General features: G+C 40.5%; 2 protein-coding genes across 2 annotated transcripts in view; both read right to left on the bottom strand.

Moving 5' to 3' along the window:
- The window catches only part of col6a1 (collagen, type VI, alpha 1), a 32,218-nt gene extending 19,682 nt beyond the window's left edge, over positions 1-12,536 (bottom strand). Inside the window, exons 1-21 of the mRNA XM_074688926.1 lie at positions 12,250-12,536; positions 11,397-11,526; positions 10,350-10,556; positions 10,101-10,260; positions 8,986-9,099; positions 8,802-8,822; positions 8,055-8,075; positions 7,900-7,944; positions 6,880-6,933; positions 6,706-6,750; positions 4,970-4,996; positions 4,842-4,868; positions 4,707-4,751; positions 4,568-4,621; positions 3,889-3,951; positions 3,735-3,797; positions 3,574-3,627; positions 3,449-3,484; positions 3,297-3,359; positions 1,735-1,797; positions 171-233 (exon numbers count right to left, since the gene is read on the bottom strand). Of these exons, the coding sequence (XP_074545027.1) occupies positions 171-233; positions 1,735-1,797; positions 3,297-3,359; positions 3,449-3,484; positions 3,574-3,627; positions 3,735-3,797; positions 3,889-3,951; positions 4,568-4,621; positions 4,707-4,751; positions 4,842-4,868; positions 4,970-4,996; positions 6,706-6,750; positions 6,880-6,933; positions 7,900-7,944; positions 8,055-8,075; positions 8,802-8,822; positions 8,986-9,099; positions 10,101-10,260; positions 10,350-10,556; positions 11,397-11,526; positions 12,250-12,334 (1,440 nt within the window). The 5' untranslated portion in view covers positions 12,335-12,536. The remainder of the gene's footprint in view (positions 1-170; positions 234-1,734; positions 1,798-3,296; positions 3,360-3,448; positions 3,485-3,573; positions 3,628-3,734; positions 3,798-3,888; positions 3,952-4,567; positions 4,622-4,706; positions 4,752-4,841; positions 4,869-4,969; positions 4,997-6,705; positions 6,751-6,879; positions 6,934-7,899; positions 7,945-8,054; positions 8,076-8,801; positions 8,823-8,985; positions 9,100-10,100; positions 10,261-10,349; positions 10,557-11,396; positions 11,527-12,249) is intronic.
- A 2,275-nt stretch (positions 12,537-14,811) lies between these two features.
- LOC141804858 (uncharacterized) lies at positions 14,812-21,630 on the bottom strand. Its single transcript, XM_074689506.1, has 7 exons — positions 21,421-21,630; positions 19,182-19,384; positions 19,001-19,093; positions 18,579-18,674; positions 18,332-18,442; positions 18,109-18,238; positions 14,812-17,934 (listed from the first exon to the last, which is right to left on the bottom strand). The coding sequence occupies exons 1-7, from the start codon at positions 21,431-21,433 to the stop codon at positions 16,061-16,063; spliced, it is 2,520 nt and encodes an 839-aa protein (XP_074545607.1). The 5' UTR covers positions 21,434-21,630; the 3' UTR covers positions 14,812-16,060.
- Between the last annotated feature and the right edge of the window lie 61 nt (positions 21,631-21,691).

Here is a 21,691-nt window from a genome sequence, read left to right as displayed (position 1 = left end):
CACTGGTCACAACTGAGGAGGCACAAAGTTGTTTGTTAAAGTTATACCCCATCAAAGTAAACAGGCTATTTAATTTAAGTACACTAATCATTGCACACATTTGTGTGTGTGTGTGTGTGTGTGTGTGTGTGTGTGTGTGTGTGTGTGTGTGTGTGTCCTGTTGGACTCACTTCAGGTCCAGGTGGGCCTTCATCTCCTCTGTAGCCAGGAGACCCAGTCTTGCCAGCCTCACCCTGCAAAACAATAACAACAGCACCTTTAATGAGAAGCCGTTAAAAGTCTTTCCAAAATAAATCATAAAAAAGGCACAAAGACAGAAAAATAAAAACACTGCTGGAGAAAAAAATCTGGCAACAGCTAGCTTAAAAAACAACAACCTTACTCTCAGAATAGTTTTACAAGTCCCTCAATAATTGTGTTACATTCAATGGGTGCTGCTTGATAATTCAGCTTTAAACACTATATTTTCCCTCACAATAACATGACAAGTATTTTTATAAGCCTTCATTGGAAATTTCACACTTTAGTTTATTAATTAGATGTCATGATGTCCTGGATGTGAACTCTATATCCCTGCAGTTAAAGATGTGAAACCATTTAGATCAGATAAAATAAGATTTTCAGCCCAGGGAAACTTTCTGTTATTATGACAACATGAGTTACTGTTCTGTTATTTGTGTGAAGAACTTGGATTATCATAATATTTTTACTTCAGTTTGAGCCTAGTCTTGCTGCAGTGAATGGCATCATTAGCTTTTGGCTTACTTTGAAGACAGGTGGCTATATTCATTTAAACTTCTCTGCATTCCTTTTTTTGGATATATGTTTTTTTTCCCATGTACATCAGTATAACAGGCCAAGCTAAGTCTTAACAGCATCTAGTGAAAATTTTGCATGTTAATCTAAAAGTCAAGTCTCTATCTGATCCTTCTTTAGATGATGTCAAGTGAAAAGTGGATAAAAGTGGACTGCTGTAAAGTCAAGTGAAAACAAAAAGCTGCAGAAAACACCGTTAAGATACAATGGTTCAGTGCTGTGTGAATGTAAACCAGAGTACACCAGCTTTGGCGTGTTTAATGACGTGTTGCACATGACTGCAGTGCGGTTCAGTTTTTTCCTGCCTGTGTGAGGTAAACCCATCATGTCAGTTCTTCCATGTTTTCTGTTCAGCTCAGTTCAGTTAATATTCAGTGAGCTCTGATGAAGAAGGAGGTGCATCTGAAAGCACAATAGAGCCATTCAAAGTTCTGACATCACAGCGGTTACCACAAATAAGGCTTGTAACGTATTATTATTATTACTGTGCTTGGTGCCTTGTTAAGAAAACCGTACTGAGGCTTTGGCCGAATATGAGAGAAGAACTGAGTCAGAGAGGAAAGAGTGAGTGTGGACGCTCCCAGGAGGAGGAGGAGGAGGAGCAGAGGATGGGAGAGGAGAGCTGAGGAGTGAGCAGCACTCTGGGTCTGCAGCCAGGTTTGCCTCTGTTTAAGCCTCCCCTTCAACATGAAATATGGACGCACATGCACGAGAGCCAAGATGTGTGCGCCCCAGAAACTGTGTGCACACTCAGGCACAAGTTCTCCTCTCCAAGTGGAAAAAAAAAGATGCTGCCAGAGAGAAAAGTGGGTGGTTCTCCCCAGAAGCCTGACTAACGGACAGTGGTCCTGCAGCTCCTATGTGTGTGTGCGTGTGACTTTAACATAAATGTGTGTGATTTTTCAGAGTGTGTCTTACAGGTTCTCCGTTGGGGCCAGTTGAGCCCTCCCTCCCCTGGTCTCCTCGGGGGCCTGGGTCGCCCTGACGAAGAAAAGAACAAAATGTGAAAAATGATTTAAAATTCTGTTCAGGCTTTAACAAAAGAGAAGAAAAGCAGAAAGAGCCAAGTGTTAAACAGAAGGAAATCAGCAGGAGAACATGGAGAACAGCTTAATCACAACAGTCTGAGATCTATTAGAGTCACTGAGGTTGTTCTTAAAGGCCACATTCTGTTTCCCACGACCGTCTCAGGAGGAAGTGCTGGATTCAGACAGAACCAGAGTCACTGGGGGTCTTTTCTTCATCTGCTCCTTACATTCACTCACTAATAAAACAAACCCCCTAACTCCCCAATCTGCTCTGTGAACATGTGTTCAAAAAACACATCAAGTATTTTTACTCAATTTTCTGAACTCTGTCCCCTTTCTTTTCTTTTCTTTTCTTTTCTTTTCTTTTCTTTTCTTTTCTTTTCTTTTCTTTTCTTTTCTTTTCTTTATAATTCAATTACCTATGTGCTTCTTTCTGTAGCCTTTGGGAAGCAATCTACCTCTTTTCAAAAAGTACTTAATCATGTTTAAAGGTCTAGTTACAACTCTGGCCTGTTCATTAAAACTTAAAGCATTTTAGACTGTTTTTTCCTCTTTTAATTGAATAGTAGGACACTGCTGTCACAACATAAAGATATAAATCTGAAAGGACAAAAACACGTCAGAATCAATGGGAGGTTCAGTTCAGCTTCAGGGGTGTGTCCAGATGAGTGGCCTAGGGTGATATGTGCCCCCCTTTAATTCTGCCCTGATATCCTAAAATATGATTTGCCCATATGTATAAAAAATTTTTTGAAAAAAATTCAACTCAAACATAATCTGCTTCCGTCCATAAAAACTCAAATTAACAAGATGTACAACTACCCCTCTGTTTTTGCTGCTCCCTGTGTTACTTCTTAAAGTTGCAAATTTAATCCCGGATTCATCACATCTGTTTGATACATTGATAACAGTAATTGAAATAGATTTAAACAGATGATGTTAAGCAGGTAAACTGATTCTATTGAGTACAAATACATCATGTTGGCCTGGCCTTGCATGACTCAGTGCCCCAGTTTGGCCAGCCTTTTCAGAAAATCTTGAATGAAAACTTCATCAAATCAAATCTAGTAAAGTTAATCCATCAAACTTGTGGTCAAAAAAACACATTACATAACAAACAAATCATATTCATCAAACAACTCCAGAGCAAAATTTACTTGACAAGATTCTTAAATACGGTACAACATTACTGCAAGAAATTCTGGTTTTAATTTTGGTTTGAAAACATCTTAGAATAAGACTCCGCTGACTTTTGAGTTTTGCATTGTGCAGAAAGAGTTGATGTTAACATTCTTTGAGGAATGATTTTAACCTTTGCACTGTAAGCGCTTTGGAGCCTTGACATGACTCTACTTCAGTAACTTAGTTGAATCAGAACTTCTACATCTATCAGGATCTGTTTTCTACACAAATATTTGCACTTCTGTTTAAGGAAAGGATGTGCACACTCACTATCTCTCCTCTTGGTCCTCTGTTACCACGAGCCCCCTGCTCTCCTTTCTCTCCTACAAATCCCTGTGAGAATTCGAAAGAAACATTGTTAACATATTTGCTGTATTTTTGCTACTGTAACACACACAAAAGTCAATATTAATCTGACTTACTGCCTCTCCACGTGTGCCATCCGGTCCTGGTGGACCCTAAAACACACATACAGACACAGCCGGACATCAGACAGGCTCTTTCAGAAAACAAAGGCTAATGTTTCTGGGGTGGCTTCATCACTTACATCATCACCGCGCTCTCCTTTGTCTCCATCAGGTCCACGAGGGCCCCGATCTCCCTGAAACAACACAGATATTTCACATGTGCCAGATTTTTTGCTCAGTGTGGTTCTCCTCTAACAGATCTGTTTTTCGTCCATCTGTATTTGCTCCTCTTTGCATTTACCTGAGGTCCCAATGGGCCATCGTTTCCAGCTCTTCCAACCTCTCCATCTCTTCCAGGATCTCCCTGAAACCAGAGCATCACGCCTTAGTTAAAGTCACCTTGAGGACACCTGAACCTTTCTCCAGCATATTTGTCTTTCTTTTGCACGTCTTACCTTTGTTCCTTTCTGTCCATAAGAGCCGGGATCTCCCTTTGGTCCTGCATCTCCCTGCCGACCCTGAAAGTAGGGGAAACAAAGACACAGTTTCAGTGAATGATCATAAGCAGCTGAAGCCACAACACTCACTGAGGCTACAGTGCATGTATGCTCGCGTGCGTGTGTGTGTGTGTGTGTGTGTGTGTGTGTGTGTGTGTGTGTGTGTTTACAGTTGGACTATACAGCTCCATTTAAACAATCTGACAGCAAAGAATGTAAACACTGAGTGATTAAGAGCCAAAGGCCTCCTCAGTCCATCCCCCCCTGCAGACCCAGACACACAGGGAAGCTGATCAGAGACGAGGTATAAGCTAACAGCTAATCAGTAAACAGTGTCTGAGCCTGAGGGGCAGACTGGAGTGGGCTGTCTGAGCAGCAGAAAAGAATTTTAGACATTAAAATAGAAATACACAAAGTGTGTGTGGGTGTGGGTGTGTCTTTAGATCTATCTCACTGACTGTGTAATGAACCTGATGTCATTGTCAGAGTGTGTGAGTATTAAGTGATTGCCTCCCATCTGGTTGTGATTCAAACAGCCTGTAATGTATGTCATTAGCTTGTGTGGAGCTCAGGTCGAGGTCAAATTGAAAGGCCAGAACAGAGAGGGGCTCATCTGAGTTTGTGGTAAATGACTTACATCTGAACCTGGAGATCCTTTACAGCCGGGAAGACCAGGAAAACCAGCTTCACCCTAAGGAGGAAAAGCAGAGATCAAGCATTAAACAAAAACTGACAACCAGAACATTTGGAGTTGAGATTTCAGATCTGTTACTCACCTTGCGTCCATCAATTCCATCATTTCCTCTTAGACCTTTGTCACCCTGTCAGAAAAAGAGGACATAATAGTTAAAGCTTCAGCTTTAAGAGCACTCAATGATGAAGAGCACGGTATAACTGTGTAAAGCCCTCACCTTGTAGCCTTTGTGTCCTCTTTCACCCTGCAGGGATAGAAACCAACAACATGAGACAGTTAAGTCAATGAGGTAGAGCATATCAGAGATGCTTGTTGAATTTTTGTGTTTGGGTGTTCTGACAGTACCTTTCCTCCTCGACCACCACGATCTCCCTAAACACAGAAAAATACACATTAGGACTGTTACAACGCAGGTACAATGCTTTTCAATAGTCGTTTTAGTTAAGTATAACTATGTATCATTTTGTTGTACTAGCTTTATTAATTCATCATAACTGATCTCCTCTGACTGTGTGATATCAACAGTATAAAAATTGGATCAACAGATTTTGAATTGCATCAGATGTTAAGTTTAGGGCATCAGATATGAGTCATAAAATACAATGTCTCATTATTTTGTGTCATATCATGTCATATTTTATATTGTCATATGATATTGTGATGTATCATATTTTGTCATGCTATATTCTGTCTGACTATTTTGTGTTGTTCTTAAACAATGGTAATCATTAAATGTCACATATCGAGTTGCGTCATACTATGTCTTATCTTATATTGTCATATGATATGTTAATTGATATCATGTGCTATCATATTATGTTGTCTTTTATCATGTCATTTCTGTGTTGTATCATAATTTGTTGTCTAATATCATTTTATAAAATTTTGTGTTGTATAATATCAAGTCGTGTCATATGTTCACTTATTGGTTCACATCATGTTTATCATAATGTGTCATGTAATATTGTTTCATACTATATTGTATTGTTCTGTCTGATCATATATCATATTATTGTATGACACCATGTGTATAATATCATGTTATGTCAAACTGTGTTGTTTTATATCATTTAAAATCATAACGTGTCAAATCATATCATATCCCAGAGTATCATTTTGTGTTGCACCATGTCCTATTATATTGTGTTGTCTTATCTCATGGAGAATTAAACTGTGTTGTTTTATATCTTATCATGTCATAGTATGTCTTTTCATATCATGTCCTATAATATTATGTCGCTCATACAATGTCTTGTTGTAACAAAGTTGTATCATATCAAGATATCTCATTTCATGTCTTGTTGTATCATACTGTTTAGTATCGTATCTTGTTTCATATCCTATTGTATCATATTGTGTTGTATCAGATTATTTCTTTTTTATCATGACGTATCAAATTGTCTTATAATATATTGTGTTGTTTCATATCATATCTTGTTTCATAGCAAGTTTTATCACAGAATGTATTATCATATTATGTTGCGTTTGTTATTATGTTTCATATTCTATTCTATTATATTGTGCCGTATCATGTTGTGTTGTATCATGTTGTGTTGTATGATATTATGGTGTATCATATTGTACTATCTCACATTTTGTCATTTCATAAAAATAACATCACATTTTGTGGTATTTTACAGTTTTGTAATATATATTGTGTCTCATTAGGTATACCATAATTTATTGCATTGTTTCCATTTCTTATATAGTGAATCTGGTTTTATTGTATTGTGTTGTAACATTTCCTATCCAAGTTATTTTTGTTTCTTATAACACTGTACACAGTCTTTAACTGACAATGTAACAAAACAAAACAATAGACATGTTGACATAGTTATACTTGTCCATCCTAACACATGTACCAGTTAGTTATGACAGAGATAAATATACAAAAAATTTCAATAATATTACCCTTATCTCATAGTCTTCTCATGCATACTTCGACCAAAGTCTCATTTGACTTGCCTTAACATCTCTTTCGTGTGTCTAAGCGTATTTTTGCATGTGTGTCAAAGCACTGAGTAAAAACCCTGTTTTTGAAGATGCTAATATAAACCATGTTTAGTTATAACCGTTTTTACCTTCATTCCACTGTAACCAACAGGTCCAGGATCTCCAACACTGCCCTGTAACACAGAAACAGAACAGTTACATGATGTACACGTCCATGAAAGCCTGCATGAAAAAAACTGAAGTGATAAGATGCTCAGATGATGGTGAAGTCAGTGAAGAGAAGATAAAGGGTGGCTACTTACCACATCACCAATATCTCCCTTTTCTCCTGGCATTCCTGGTCTTCCTATTTCTCCCTGAGAAGGTGACAAAGAAAAGAGATCTTTAAGATCCGTACATTTGGGCACTATGTCACTGAATGTATTGAACTCTTTGGGTTTGTGACTTTTTTCTGTGGCATTTTTTAAAAACCATATTATATCATAACATATCATATCATATCATATCATATCATATCATGTCATATCATATCATATCATATCATATCATATCGTATCGTATCGTATCGTATCGTATCGTATCGTATCATATCATATCATATCATATCATATCATATCATATCATATATCATATCATATATCATATCATATCAAATCATAATGTATCATATCTCTTAAATCATATCATATCATATCATATCATATCATATCATATCATATCATATCATATCATATCATATCTGTATCATATCATATATCATATAGTCTCTCTTAAATCGTATCATATGATATGATATGATATGATATGATATATCATATCATATATCATATCGTATCTCTTACATCATATATCTTAAATCATATCATATCGTATCATATCATATCATGTCATATTACATTATATCATATCATATTGTATCATATCATATCATATCGTATCATATCTTATCATATCATATCATATATCATATCATATCATATCATATCATATCACATCATATCATATCATATTATATCATATTATATCATATCATATCATATCATATCATATTATATCATATTATATCATATCATATCATATCATATCATATCATATCATATCATATTGTATCATATCATAGCATACCATATATCATATCATATCATATCATATCATATCATATATCATATCATATCATATCATATCATATCATATCATATCATATCATATCATATATCATATCATTTCATTTCATATCATAACTTATCATGTCATGTCATATCATATCATATCATATCCTATCCTATCCTCTCCTAACATATCATATCATATCATATCCATACCTTGGAGCCAGGGTCTCCTTGAGGTCCTTTAGGCCCCCCAGGAGCCTGCAAACAAATGAATAAAAGACACCAAATGAAAAAAGCAACAGCTGAAAAGCAGTTGATACAACAGTGACAAAGTAGATTTAAGAGTGTCAAAGTGAACTCATACTTACATTGCATTCATAAGAACAGCACTGAAAGAATAAAGAATAAACAGACGTTATAAACATTGTAAAAAAGTTTCTCTCTATTTCTGGATCAATGTCTGGAGGTTTTTAATAGATTTAATTTACATAACTTTAAGATTCGTCTTTCTGGATTCTTTTTTCATTATTATTATTTCTTCAAACTCAACCTCAGATCAACATTTTTAACCAAACTCCAGTTAGGCTGTGTGGGACATTATTTCCACAATCAAGGAGAACACTGCAGTGATTCCATTGGAGATACACCAGTGGGCCAGCTCCAGCAAGAATCACTGTTATCTCAGTTTACTTCTTTGGGCTAATTTCAGCTTCCTGTAGCATGACCCTGCCTTGTTTCCTGAGTACATCAGAGTTTAGGCAGACTGGGCCAGAGGCAGAGAGAGGTATGAAAAAAAACAGAATCTGCAAATATTCTAACTGCATGTCTCAACGATTTGTGTCACTAAATAAACAATTCCAGCAGCCTCAGAGCGGGATAAGTGGAGAAATTAAGCTTGTAAACATTTTAATGTCATGACATTAAACCAGTATACAACATTTTGTCTGGTTCAGGCTGTATCAGCAAAACTTATCATAAACTGTGTTTTAATGTCCTAGAAAATGAAGACTAGACTCATGAAAGAAATAAAAAAACATTCCTGTTCCATCACCTTTACTGACAGGGAAAACAAAATCACATGACATCCTAAGCACACGATGTGTTCCAAAACTCACCGTATCTTTTGTCTCATTTTTCTGAAAACAAGGAAAGAAAACAAAAGTTAGATTCAAATCCAGATGTTACACTTTGTCTGCATAGAAGTAAAGGCATGGAGGAGTAGAAGAAACAAACTGAGGAGACAAGGACATAAGGAGACAAGGAGAGATAAGGAGGGCTGAAGAAAGAATGGGAGCTTACGATGATGTTGATCATGGTGAGGATGGTGTCCATATGTTCAGATCTGCTATCGTCTGCAGCCGTGAAGTTCTGTCTGTAGGTCTGACCTGTGGCGATGACAGACAGCCGGGTTTCCTGCACAGAAACACAATCATCACATTATTGATACCTGAGCCTTCACAACATTCTCTGATCAAACTTTAACGACTGATACACTCTATGTCTGTGTTTCTAGTTCTAGCTCTGTTGACACGGAAACCTAGGGATAATTTAGAGTGTCCAATTAACCTGATAAGTATGTTTTTGGACTGTGGGATGAAGCTGGAGTACCCACACATGTGCGGGGAGAACATGCAACCTTCACACAGAAAGACCCACTGGCCAAGCTGGGAATCAAACTGGTGACCTTCTTGCTGTTATGCTGCAGTGCTAACTGTTGCACCACCGTGCAGCCCAGTGTAAAATTTGTTTTATAATAGAATACTACTAAAATAACAAAAAATGAATAAATAAAATAAAAAAGCTGTAATGCTGGTAATGCTGACTATTGTGAGAGTGCTCTTTGAACAAAACTCTAATGAAGAGTGTCTTTTTGATTACAGCGAACACGTCTATTTGTGAATATCCTTTTTTTAAATCAAGCAGATTTGTGAATATCCTTTTTTTAAATCAAGCAGATTAAACTCACAAAGACATGAAAGTTCTGTCAACAAATCAAGAGCTTTTTATTGACAAGAAACATGAGGAACACCTGGAACTTGACTTTTCTTGGCTTCTCTATGTCTCACCAGCTTAAAACCGTAGTCATAAGCAAACGTAAAACACAAAGAAACTTCTTGATTAAAACGGGTTTGAACCTCTGCAGGATTGATTATTAAGATTGGTAATTGCTTATTACAAGCAACTCAGACCACAGGAAGAAGAAGAAAAAGATATTAGGATGAGTCAAGTGAAGGTTAGTCTGATGAAATGTCTTGGATTTTGTTTGCAAAGAGGTTTTAGGGAGTGACTCTGTAGATTATCCAGCAAAAGTTTTTCATGGTTTTGTGTTTATAAATATGTGTGTGTGTGTGTGCGTGTGTGTGTGTGTGTGTGTGTGTGTGTGTGTGTGTGTGTGTGTGTGTGTGTATTCTTACCTCATGGCCAGGTAAGATGGCAACAGCAAACACTTTGACTCCATGTTGCCTGGCCTCATTGGCTGCCTCCTGCACGCCACCACATGGCTCTTTGTACCCAGTGATGGGATGTCCATCTGTCACCACCACGATGTACTTGTTCTCATGGTGGTGAGAACCACTGCATGCACACACATATGCACACACAGTTTAAAAGATAAAAACTACTTTTCACTGAAAAAACCAGGAGGTGAATTTGTTTTTATTTACCCACGGAGCAGCTCAGCCAGGCCCCTCTTGATGGCACAGTCGGTGTATGTTCCCTTGCCGATGTATTCAATGCCGTCGACAGCAGTCTTTAGAGAGCCTCTTTTTCCCTGTTCGTTCATGTCAGCCAGCACATGCACAAGTTTGACATCGTCACTGTAGTGGAGGGCTCCTGAGTTCCAGGTCAGGATGCGGTCACAGGGTTGACGTCTGGATCAGAGCAACAGTGGATGAATAAAACACTTCTACTGCTGATCTCTGTCAGGTTTTGTGAAAGTTTCTTTCTTATCTGTATTAATTCAATACTTAATGCTTACTGGTTAGACTGAATGAACATTTTGGACTCAAATAAGTTGAAGTTGTTGAATGTACTTGTAATGCTTTTCTGTTCAACCCTCAAGACATTAATGCTTAGCATGAAACAGTCACTGGGGGGTTTATTGTTGGCACACAGACTTCACCTCAGTGGTTAGAGGTAATAGTGCTGCACCTTTGCCCTCCTCCACATTTAGTTAAACTCAACAGTTAATGTAACAGATCCTGATTTTACAGACAAAACCCCTGAGGGCAAAGCAGCTGATGCACATGTTGAGGAGTGACAAGCTCAAAGGTTTCAAGAGTAGTTAAATGTGATACTAATGAAGCAAAAAAGAGAAACTTAAACCTCAGGTTCTGTAAACTTTACCTGTTAGACTTTCTTTTTTTTTTTTTTGTATTTTTACTTCAAGACTAACAACACAAACTGAAAAACTGTAACTTACTGCCCCCTGTGGATAAGAGTAAGTTATGGGTGTGGTTGGGTGCAGCTAGAGGTGTGCTGCACTGTTGATGTAACCACACCCACCTTTGATGTCAAAGTGCCTGAGAGTGCACCTGTACACCTCTGCATGAAGGAGGGGAGCTAAAACACTAAAGACTTCTTTAAAGATAAGAAGGAAGGATGGAGACTTTCAAAAGCTCCTTCTTTAAAGATGAATGCATCACTGCAAATATGTTGACGTGTGCAGGTGTGAGCAGGTGCACATGTGTGAAAGTGTATGTGGGTCTTACATGTCCCTCATCTCATCGATGAAACTTTTGGTGAAGCTTTTGATCTGGTTGATATACTTCTCTGGAGGTTTCTGTCTGAGGGCCACACTCTCCGATGTGTCCAGAACAAAGAAGAGGTCAACTGGACAGTCTGATCACAACACAAGGAAAATAAACAAACAAATAAAGATGGTTGTCAGTGAACAGATCAGTTAAAGAAAAAGAAAATCTATAGATGTAAGTAGCAACTCTCATTAATCCCACATTCATGAAAATCAATCATCCTATGACGTCACCACACTCTCCACTTTATCCTCTGACATCAGGTCCACATGATGCTGAATGATGCATCCTGAACTTCACTGTGTGTCATGGCGGGTTAACCCCCCCTATACAGGTAGATCTGTGACCAGAGCAGGCCTGTGCAGACGCTCTGCCTCATAACATGGCTTCATGCATGTACACCTGTAGAATGAACGCTTCTTAGCCCGAGGCACCATCACCTCTGCCCTTCTTTATCTCTCTGACATCCACATTACTGGTAGATATTAGTTTGCAATACAGCCACTATACTAAGGCTTGTTCAGACAGTTATGGGATTCATTAAAAGCTACCTGGGCTACGTTCATTATCTAGTCATAGTTTCTGTCTTGCTTGCGCCTGTGCAAAAGATTTCTTAGACTCGTCAGACTTTGGGAAGTATGTAACCCATGCAGACAAGGAACATCTGGACGCGCTCCTGCAGCCAACACCTCTTCGGTAGATAGCATATGCAGCAAGACTCGGGAATTAATCTGCATGCAGCTTTATGTTAGAAATACAGAATATTTGAACCCTTTATCAAAAACGTCTAAGATATATTCTGCAAACTTACCCGCAAAGCTGTCTCTGAGGTTCTGCGATTGCGCTCCAGCCAGGAAAACGCACATCAGCGCGAGGAGACTTCTGAGAGTCTCCATGGTGAAACTGCAAAAATCTTTCAAGAATCAAAAATCAAAACTCCCCAAACCCCTAAAAACAGACACCGGACCACTCCTGCCCCAAACCCGGCGCTTCTAGACGGATTTGGCGAACTTTTTGTGATCCAGCGCTCCGCCGCAGTTTGTCCGAGGTGAGACCCAGAGCGCGCAGAGGAGGACCAGAACGCACGGCGACGGGGAGGAGGCGGAGGAGGAGGAGGAGGAGAAAAAGAGGAGAAAAAGGAGGAGGGGTTCACGCGCTTCCTCCAGGGGAAGATGCGCAGGAATTGACAGGAACGCGCACGGGCCAAAAGTTTACACTAAATCAGAGATATGACTTCTTCCTTAAAAGGGTCCACAGGGACAGTGAGAGATCAGGGAAGCTGTAGGTGACGGAGGATCCTCCTGCGTCTGATATATTTTCTTTGCAGGAAAGAAAGTTCCTGAAGTCACTGAGTTCGTTACATTTACTTGATTCAGGACATGTGCAGTTAGACATTTGAGGATGTAAGTTTAAACCATGGGTGATTTATACACTGGGTAACAAAAGTAATGGGGAAATTTAAGCAACACATACTTGAATAGATGCACACTGTGGTAATTTAGCCAAACTCAATGAAAAGCAGCTGACGCACATCTTGGAAACATTTTGTTTTTTCTTTCTGTTAAAGTCTTTCTGTGGAAGTTGGTGGTGGGTGGAGTTGTATTACATCTGGTTCGCTTCGTCGTCCAGACCTGACCCTGAACACAAAAGCTGGAGGGGAGGAAGGGGGGGAGGCCTCTCCCTCCTTTTTCTCCCGACGCACAAAGAGACACAGTGCCATCTAGTGCTCACGGTGCGTAAATCTTGGAAACAAGGTTGGAAAACTTGGGGTACATTTCCATGGAAGGAGGAAAAAAAGGTGTGGGCGTGTGGTGCTAATTTGGCGAGGTGATGATGGGGGCGGATGTTGCGCTGTTGCCATAGACACAGCCTACATGTGTGTTTCTGTGTTTGTGCTCAAACTGGGGGGACTTCTGCATCTGGACTCAGATTTTCCACTGAGATCACTGTTAGAGAGACAGAGGGAGGGAGAAAAGTTGTGTGAAGATGCAGGGAGGGAAGGAGGAGGAAAGGAGGAGAGGAAGAAAGGAGGGGGAGAGATGAGGGGGTGCATCTGGTAGTGATCAGTGTTTATTAGCGAGCTCTCATAGTAAATCTGTGGGGGTTTTGGCAGCTGTTGAGGGGCGTTTGAATGTGATGCATGCATTTTGAGATGTCTCAATACCCCACATCAGGATTACATTATTATATAACATTTATTAGCCACACACTGAGGAGTATTTTCAGCTTCAGGCTCTCTTAGGTGATATTGTTTAAAGGCAGCCCCCCTTGTCTTTCTTTTACAGTGCTTAAACTGGCAGGTGGGACTGAGATCACAGTCATCACCACAACCCCAGGACACAAAACCAGGTTATGTCCTCAAAAGACCAACACAAGGCTGTGTCACATGAGGATAAACATGCAAAAACACTCAGGCTTCCTGAAGCTGAGTGGGCTCTGTATGACGCCTCAGCACAACCTGTCAGCAGACAGGACACAGCAGAGTTTCCACAGAGTCCTGATGTTCTGCAGAGTGGGTTAGCAGCATCAGAAGGGACAGAGCGGAGAGCTGCCAGTGTCTCCAGCATGACAGGATTCTACAGTTTGTGGTTTCTTTACATCATCAATATTTCATCTGTGTGGCTCATCACAAAGAGAATGGAGGAGATTTTGGGTTCACTGGAGAGAATATGACTCAGATGTCAAGATGTATTCATGACCACAAGTGAGATGAAACATGGAAAAAAGGGAGAATTTCAGGGTAAAGACCAAAAACCAATTCCTTCTTTCCAGCGAAAAGCATAAAAGTCAGCACTGAACGGTTCTGTTGAGATGTGACAAAAAAAACAAAAAAAAATTGCGGGTATGACTAAATACACATAGTGCTGGGACTGGTGGGGGTCAAGAATAAACTTTTCCGCTCTTACTAGGAACTAAAAAAGAAATATTGTGCTAAATTTTTTCACCATAGTTGAAACCGCTTCAGATACCACGAGGCGCCAGTCCCAACATGAGGAAATTACAGCCAATCAAGATCCTGAACCACACCAAACAGAGCTAATGACAGGAAATGAGGCACAGTATCTTCCGCTGCATTCATGCCTCATCAATCTCCATCTCCTAGGAGGTCTTTAAAGTCTGCTGTTGCTCCAGAATGAAGCACAAAAACTACTCAACCTGTTTTTCAGTAGATTCAGCATTCATGTTTGAAAGCTGAAAACTGCCTCATCAAGAGGGGAAATGACCTCTTACTGCCACCTAGTGACTTCTTATTTTCTTTCTTAATTTCCCCTCTGTTGTGTAAACAACAAACATTCAAAAGTTAAAGCCAGTATCTTTAATTTGAACTGTCAAACTTCACAAACCGTGAAATAAATTGAACACCACCATCAGAGCAGCTTTGCATTCTCTCAATAACTGTCTCTGTATATTTACAGTTGCACCTTCAAAAGCTTTTCCAAAAATATGTACTGTTAGCTTACTTACAGCTTTTAAAAATATCGTATCCAATCATAACGAGATCCAGATCATCATCCTCGTGTTCATGCATAACTGGCTGATTAGAGAAAAAAGGCTTAGGGGGAAAACCCTGGCGGGGAAGTAGGAAAGAAGGGACCGTTTGTGCTGTCAGAGGAACAGTTTGGCTGTTTTGGAAAAATGCTCTTTTAGTGTCCTGTTGAGAGTTAGATGAGAAGATGGATACCATTATTTTTCATCCAGTATGTACAAGGCTAAAACTAAAAACAGTGGAGTTTAGCATGAGGACCAAAGTGGAAACCTCTACAAGATGAATAATTAATGCAGGAAGATTATTAGTTTGATATGTGCTGCACAATTTGGTTTTATTTCTTCAACTATTGAACAGAGAGTGGTCACGCATTTCTCCTGGTTATGCTCTAAAGGGATATTTCACAATATCTCTGTGATGGCTGATGTAGTCATTAAGGAGAGAAGTTCCTCAGTGTGTGGTTTATATACCAAGAAAGCTGTAATCTTCTGCCCACAGTGCCTACATGTACCATGATGCATTGTGGTGTATCAGCTACAGACATGGCCTCCATAAGTAAACGAACAGAACCTCCTCAGTCGAACACTTTTTATTCTTTGTCCGAAACGTATCTGCAGGCAGATTTAGAGACGTCTCATTCAAGATGTAGTTTTGTTATCCTTGTGCTCTAAAAGGAAAGTGAAGTTTGCAAGCAGCAGAGCAAAAGCAGAAAAAAACTAAACTCTTTCGTGGCCACCAAATTTGTCAAGCACAGCTGCACCAATCCGCATCTGACAGACGGACAGACAACAGCCGCAGCTGCAATTTTCCAGACAGATTTTCACAGACATTATTCAGAGTGATATCATTCTTCCCATTTAATCATCTTCAACAGAAAAAAAGTGGTTTTTACCAAAATAACCAACCATTCCTTCAGATTGTTTACATAGTCAGACTTTGGCTAAGGTGACTAAACTTAATTCATGTTTAAGCTGAATTTTAACTTCACTTTTTGAAAGCAGCTGTACAAAATCATCCGACAGCCTTCATGTATTGCTTATTGAAGTCAGTCCGTAGTGACTTTAGTAGCATCACTGCAGCCAAATACAGCATCTGTGAGTGCATCAATTGTTCAAAGTTTGAGATTCAGTCGTACTCAGTTCATGTTGGAGTGGCTCTTCAGGTGCCTTCTCAGGTGGTTCAGACAGGTGTAGGTCTTGGGGCAGATCTGGCAGTGGTAGGGTCTGACCCCTGAGTGGTTCAGCATGTGCTGCTTCAACACACTCCCATCTGAGAAAGCTTTCCCACACTGCGAGCACACGTACGGACGTTCTCCTGTGTGCACACGCATGTGAACCGTCACCTTGTGTGCCATCGTGAAACCTTTTCCACACACCGTGCACTTGAACGGCCTCTCTCCTGTGTGGGTGAGCCTGTGGGTGCGCATTGCACCCATCTGGGAGAAAGCTTTACCGCAGTCGGGACAAACGTGTGGCTTCTCTCCGGTGTGGACCCGGGTGTGGCTCCTCAGGCCTCCTGCGGTGGAGAAACACTGGGAGCAGTGGGTGCACTGATACGGTCGCTCCCCTGTGTGTGTGCGCATGTGCTGTTTCAGGTCATAGCGGTTTCTGAAGCCACGCCCACACACCAAACAGCTCTCTGGGCGGTCGTCGTTGTGGCGCAGCTCGTGATTGTTGAGACATTTCTCTGACAGGAAACACTTCCCACACTCCTGACATTGATACGGTTTCTCATGGTCCACTCTCTGATGATACTTGAGTTCACTGATTCCAGGGAACGTCTCGTCACAGTATCGGCACCTGAAGCGATGGTTCGGGCTGTAGGGGAGCTGGTGGTCACTCATCTGATGGTTCCTCAGCAGGTGAGCCATCTTGAATGTCTTTCCGCAATGAGAACACTCATATTTAGTGAGCAGCTGGACGCACTGATGTCTGACTCGCTCGTGCAGAGACCTGAACTGACAGCCACATTTAGTGCAGATGTGGGAGGCGTTTTTACACTTCCTCTTCCTGTGACCGGACAGGTGAGCCTCTGTTCGGAAGGCTTTCCCACACTGAGAGCATTTGTAGGGCTTCACCGCTGTGTGGAACCTCTGGTGCTCCAAAAATTCAAAGCGGTACTTGAAGCTCCTCCCACACAGCGGACAGTTGTGCGTGACTCGTCCTCTGGGGTAGATGGCTTTGAGGGTTTTTCTGGAGGACAGGGATGAAGAGGAAGTTCGATGAGCTGAGCTGCTCTTCCTGTGTTTCCCTCCGCTCATTAATTTGGGAGTCTCCATGTCACTGAGCTCCTCATGCCTCTGCTGATGCTTGGACAGACACTTTGAGGAGATAAAGCTCTTTCCACACTGTTTACACTGAAATGGTTTATCATGATCCACCTGCTGATGATACTTCAGGTCACCTATTCCTGAGAAACCCACCCCGCAGTGACTGCACTTGAAAAGTCGGCTCTGGACGTGAGTTAGCACATGCTCCTTCAGGCTGCTTGACTTCTGAAAACTCTTCCCGCAGTGACCACAATCATAGTTACGACCTCGTTTTGGACAGTGGTGTCTGAACTTGTCCAGTGAGGATGGAAAACTGTTCCCACACTTGATGCACAGATATGCAGCATTTTTGCATTTCCGCAGCCGGTGACCAGCCAGCAGCGTAGCCGTCCTGAACGCCCTCCCACACTCGGAGCAGTTGTACGGCTGTAACCCACTGTGAACTCTTTGGTGCTCAATAAGGACTGAGTGATGTTTGAAACATTTGTCGCACTCTGGGCATTTATGCAGCCCTGATGTCTGTCTCCTGCGAGGAGAGGACGGCATTTCGGTTCTTTTGGGGGATTCAGGAAAGTCAGCTGATGTGGAAGGGTTTGTAGACAGCTCTTCATCAAACATGACAATCTGAGGAACATCTGTGTTTTCATCGTCACAAGCACTTGGATGGGAAGCGATGGCCACTTCCAGCGATGGAGGGAGACAGAGAGAGGGGATGAGCAGATCATCTGATGGAAACGGAGCTGCAGGGGGAACATGGAGGAAATGACAGCAAAAATCATGTTGGGATGTGATCAAGGAGTTGATTTATAAATACATGTTTTAAATGAGCCAATAAGCTCAAGCTCAAAATAGAATCAATGAAACATCTTTTCAAACAGAATCACATTTTGTTTCCATGTAAGCTGTGTACACACCAACACTGCTCTTGGCCAACTTCCCGTGACACTGTTTGCTCTGGAGAAGAAATTTGAGGTCCTCTCCATTAGACACACACTGCATGTAGTCCTCCAAGACAGCGGGAGCAGCACTGATCCAGGATGCAGTCTACACCAGAAAAACATAAGAAGGAGACATGAGAAATCAGAGAGATAATTTTTTATTTCTAAACCTATTTCTTTTTAGAAATCTTCTTCAAACCTGTTTGAAATCTGGAATCGGCAGCAGCTCCTCCAGTCTGGTGAAGAACTCACTAACAAGCGTCTCCAGAGCGGTGTCAAAGTCAGGGCCGTACTCGACAGGAAAAACATTCTGTTGCATGAAAGAATAACAAACCCCAGGCCATGGTATCACTTTACGTTCACATACACAGACATTATCCCATATGATTGGAGGAGTGGAATTGATTTAAGACATTAAAACTGATCAGTGAAGTCTTGATTTTCACCTTAAGGAAGTGTTCTCTGCCATCAGTGTCTTCAATCAGACCCTGAACAAGCTTCATGAAGTTTGCCTCTGGTGCTTCAATCACAGGCTCATTTGTCTGGGTCAGAGGGGGGGGGACAACACTTTTCAATTGGAGCTCCAAGAGTTACAGAACATTAAAACATACAAACGTGACACAACTAGTAAAAAGCTGTAATTTATAACTCAATTTATCATTTAGTATTCAGACTTTCCAGGGAAATGTCTGTTTCACCTTACAACCAACACTCTAAATCTCAATGATATCAAATCTAGAATCATATCTATATTAAAAAAACTACACCGAAAGCAGGAAATCAAAATATTTCAGAAGTAACAGCCACAAAATGTTGTCATGGATTGTCAACAACTTAATTCCTTAGGCAAATTTATAAAAAGCTTCACCTCTTCAATGCAGGAGGTCCTGATTCTGTTCAGGTGAGTCTCAACAGCCTTGAGATCTTCAGGATGTTCAGAGCGCAGCAGTTCGAGAGTTGTCTACAGATAAAAGAATTCAAACTCTTTCATTTTTTTCAAAATGTTTAATATTTCTCATTATATATGTGAAGCTTTAACACAAACTCACCCGCGCTCTCAGACCCAATGAAAGCAGTCTACCCTCTCTTTTACTCATTAGTTCAGGAACTGCATCTGTAACCATGGACACAAACTCCTCCAGTTTCCCATAGTGCTTTATGTTCCGCTGGCGGACCACCTCCCACATGACCGCTGACATCAGGCGGAGCGGTGGGACCAGGAGGGCCAACGAGGACAGAGGTACGTTGAATTCTTCACAGAGAAATGAGAATGGGCTTTGATGAACACTGTGAGTGCTGAGAGGTGCACAGAGATCAACCCTTAAGCTCAGTGTTCGTATATTACTGTAGTTTCTTTATGTTTCTTTGTTTCTTATCTGGAAAAATCATTTAAAGGTCTTGAAGACTGAACTGGGTTTATTGTCACAATCTGATGGTCAGTCATGTTTGTTGCTTATTCTGGACTTTTTGAAGAAATTAACTGCTGTGAGTATAGTAAGTTACAAATAGGAAGGATGCTCCCCCTTCCCCTAAAATCTGACTGGCTACCCTGGGCCCCCCCCCCAAAAAAATAAATAAATAAATAAATAAAAAAAACCTTAATAACTACTGAAGAAAAAAAAAAATCAGACACACAAGTCACTCATTATTTATGACTTATTAAACAGTGGACACATAGAGTGTTGAATATAAAGACATAAACTTGTGTCAATACACCAGAAACCCTCCAGAGCCCAAGACGAACACACAAACTGCTGAGTGCGAGACCTGGGTCATAATAAAGAAGCTAAAACACCACAGATTGACAGAGAACTATTATCATATTAATGATCATTTCCTTTTTTTTGTTTAGGATAGCTTCTGAGAACATTTTAAGTTTGATAATATACCATGGTTTTACTTTGGTTGTGATAACTATTTCTGTTAAACACAAGTTGAACATTCACTTGTTATTTACTCTCCATGTTGAGCCCAAAGTGCTTTTCTGGTCTTTACCTCAGTATAACTAAAAAGAAACAACTGGATTTACAGTTTCATCAGCTTATATTACTTAATATTTAAAGTAAAACTTGATCAACCAAGGTGGATACAGAAAACAATTTTAATAACTTGCAGCCACAGACGTAACTGATGTTTCAGTGTAAAGTGTGACCATGTTGAGTGGTGACTGTTAGCCCACAATCACTGACATCTTTGGCTGAAGTCACTAGTTAACAGGATTACTTTAAACTCCAAAACATGGGCTGCTCTGTAATGGTCAGAGCTCAATAGTTAACTCTGTGGTATAATATTGTCGAACATCTGACCAAAGAACAGAAGTTTTATTTTGTTCATAGTTTTTAAGTAGAGTAGAAAAGTAGAAAAAAACAGCTAACTTGTTTAATAAAATGGGGCCAAAAGGCACATCTGTTGCTGAAGTTAAAATGGGGACTATACAGACCCCTGTTGTTTTGATGAGTTGAACTGCAGAACAGTTATGACAGTAGGTCAATGTAAATCGAGAATGATAAAGAAGAGAGAGTGGGTAAATGAATGATATTATCTGGGTTGCGTCTTTGTGCACATGCAGGACTTCAGACCACCCATGTCAGAATCTGTGTCCAAGTCGAGCCACCCGGTCACTAAAGTCTGGACTCGCCCCTGGCATAAAGGCCCTTTGTCTGACCAGCACTAAGTCATAAATGTGTGTTTACTTCAGTCTCTGTTTTCAGCATCTCACCACACAGTGAGACAAGCAGCACTGTCAGGTGCTGTTATATAACACACCACAGCTATGTGCTTATTCATATATGTGCTATCTTGGGTTTTGTTTGATAAATATACTACATTTTACTTACACTGACAATGAGTTTTGACACGGTGGGTAATGCGTAAATTTTACTTTAAGTGGAGTGGCAAATATATCGATAAAACGTTGACAGTTCACATTTACAAACCGCTAACCGTTAGCTTATCGCAAGTCGATATTAACATAAGTCTTTCTGACATCCCACATAACCAAAGTGCTGTTTTTGCGGTTGGTGCATTGTAAAAACCTTTTTAGATAAACAAAGTTTGAGACATTAAGTTTCGCTTCTGTCGGTTTCCATTGCAAAGAGCAAACTAGCTAGCCACACGGCTGCTGGTGTTGCCTGGTTACACCGGCTTATTTGGGGGTGAACAATTTTTGTTCCAGGGATTAGTCGAGGCCTGTTGGGCTAAGGCTAATCCTTCCTTTTAGTTGTCAGAATACATTCGCAATCAACGAATAAATGCACCGTTTACTGAACATCGTAAGATTAAACATACCCATGTCGTTCATAGTGAAATTTTCTGGTAATGACGGGACGGCGTATCAATACCGCAGACGAGCTTTCATCGTTCGGCGTAGCGTACTAGCTAGCTGTCTACGGGGCCTCAGGCGCCAACTTCTTCCTGAAACACGTTGTTCATTCAGCGTCGTCTTATAGAGGACAGGCTCGATTTGCTTTACCTAGCAGCCCGGATGATGTGTTTCCAATTCAGTTGAATGTCGAAATGAGAAACACCGCCCCCCAGTGCAATTATAAACATGACATGA

Source organism: Halichoeres trimaculatus, unplaced genomic scaffold (genome assembly GCF_033239565.1).
Source record: "Halichoeres trimaculatus isolate MK-OKI-2021-1 unplaced genomic scaffold, fHalTri1.1 fHalTri1_scaffold_15, whole genome shotgun sequence".
Taxonomy (NCBI): domain Eukaryota; kingdom Metazoa; phylum Chordata; class Actinopteri; order Labriformes; family Labridae; genus Halichoeres; species Halichoeres trimaculatus.
Note: the sequence above shows the minus strand (reverse complement) of the source record. Positions and strands in the feature narration are given on the sequence as shown.

Coding starts and splice junctions, on each gene's coding strand:
- LOC141804858 (XM_074689506.1), bottom strand. Junction 19,094..19,181: donor CATTGGGTCTGAGAGCGCGG/GTGAGTTTGTGT, acceptor TTTTATCTGTAG/ACAACTCTCGAACTGCTGCG. Junction 18,443..18,578: donor GCAGAGAACACTTCCTTAAG/GTGAAAATCAAG, acceptor TTCATGCAACAG/AATGTTTTTCCTGTCGAGTA.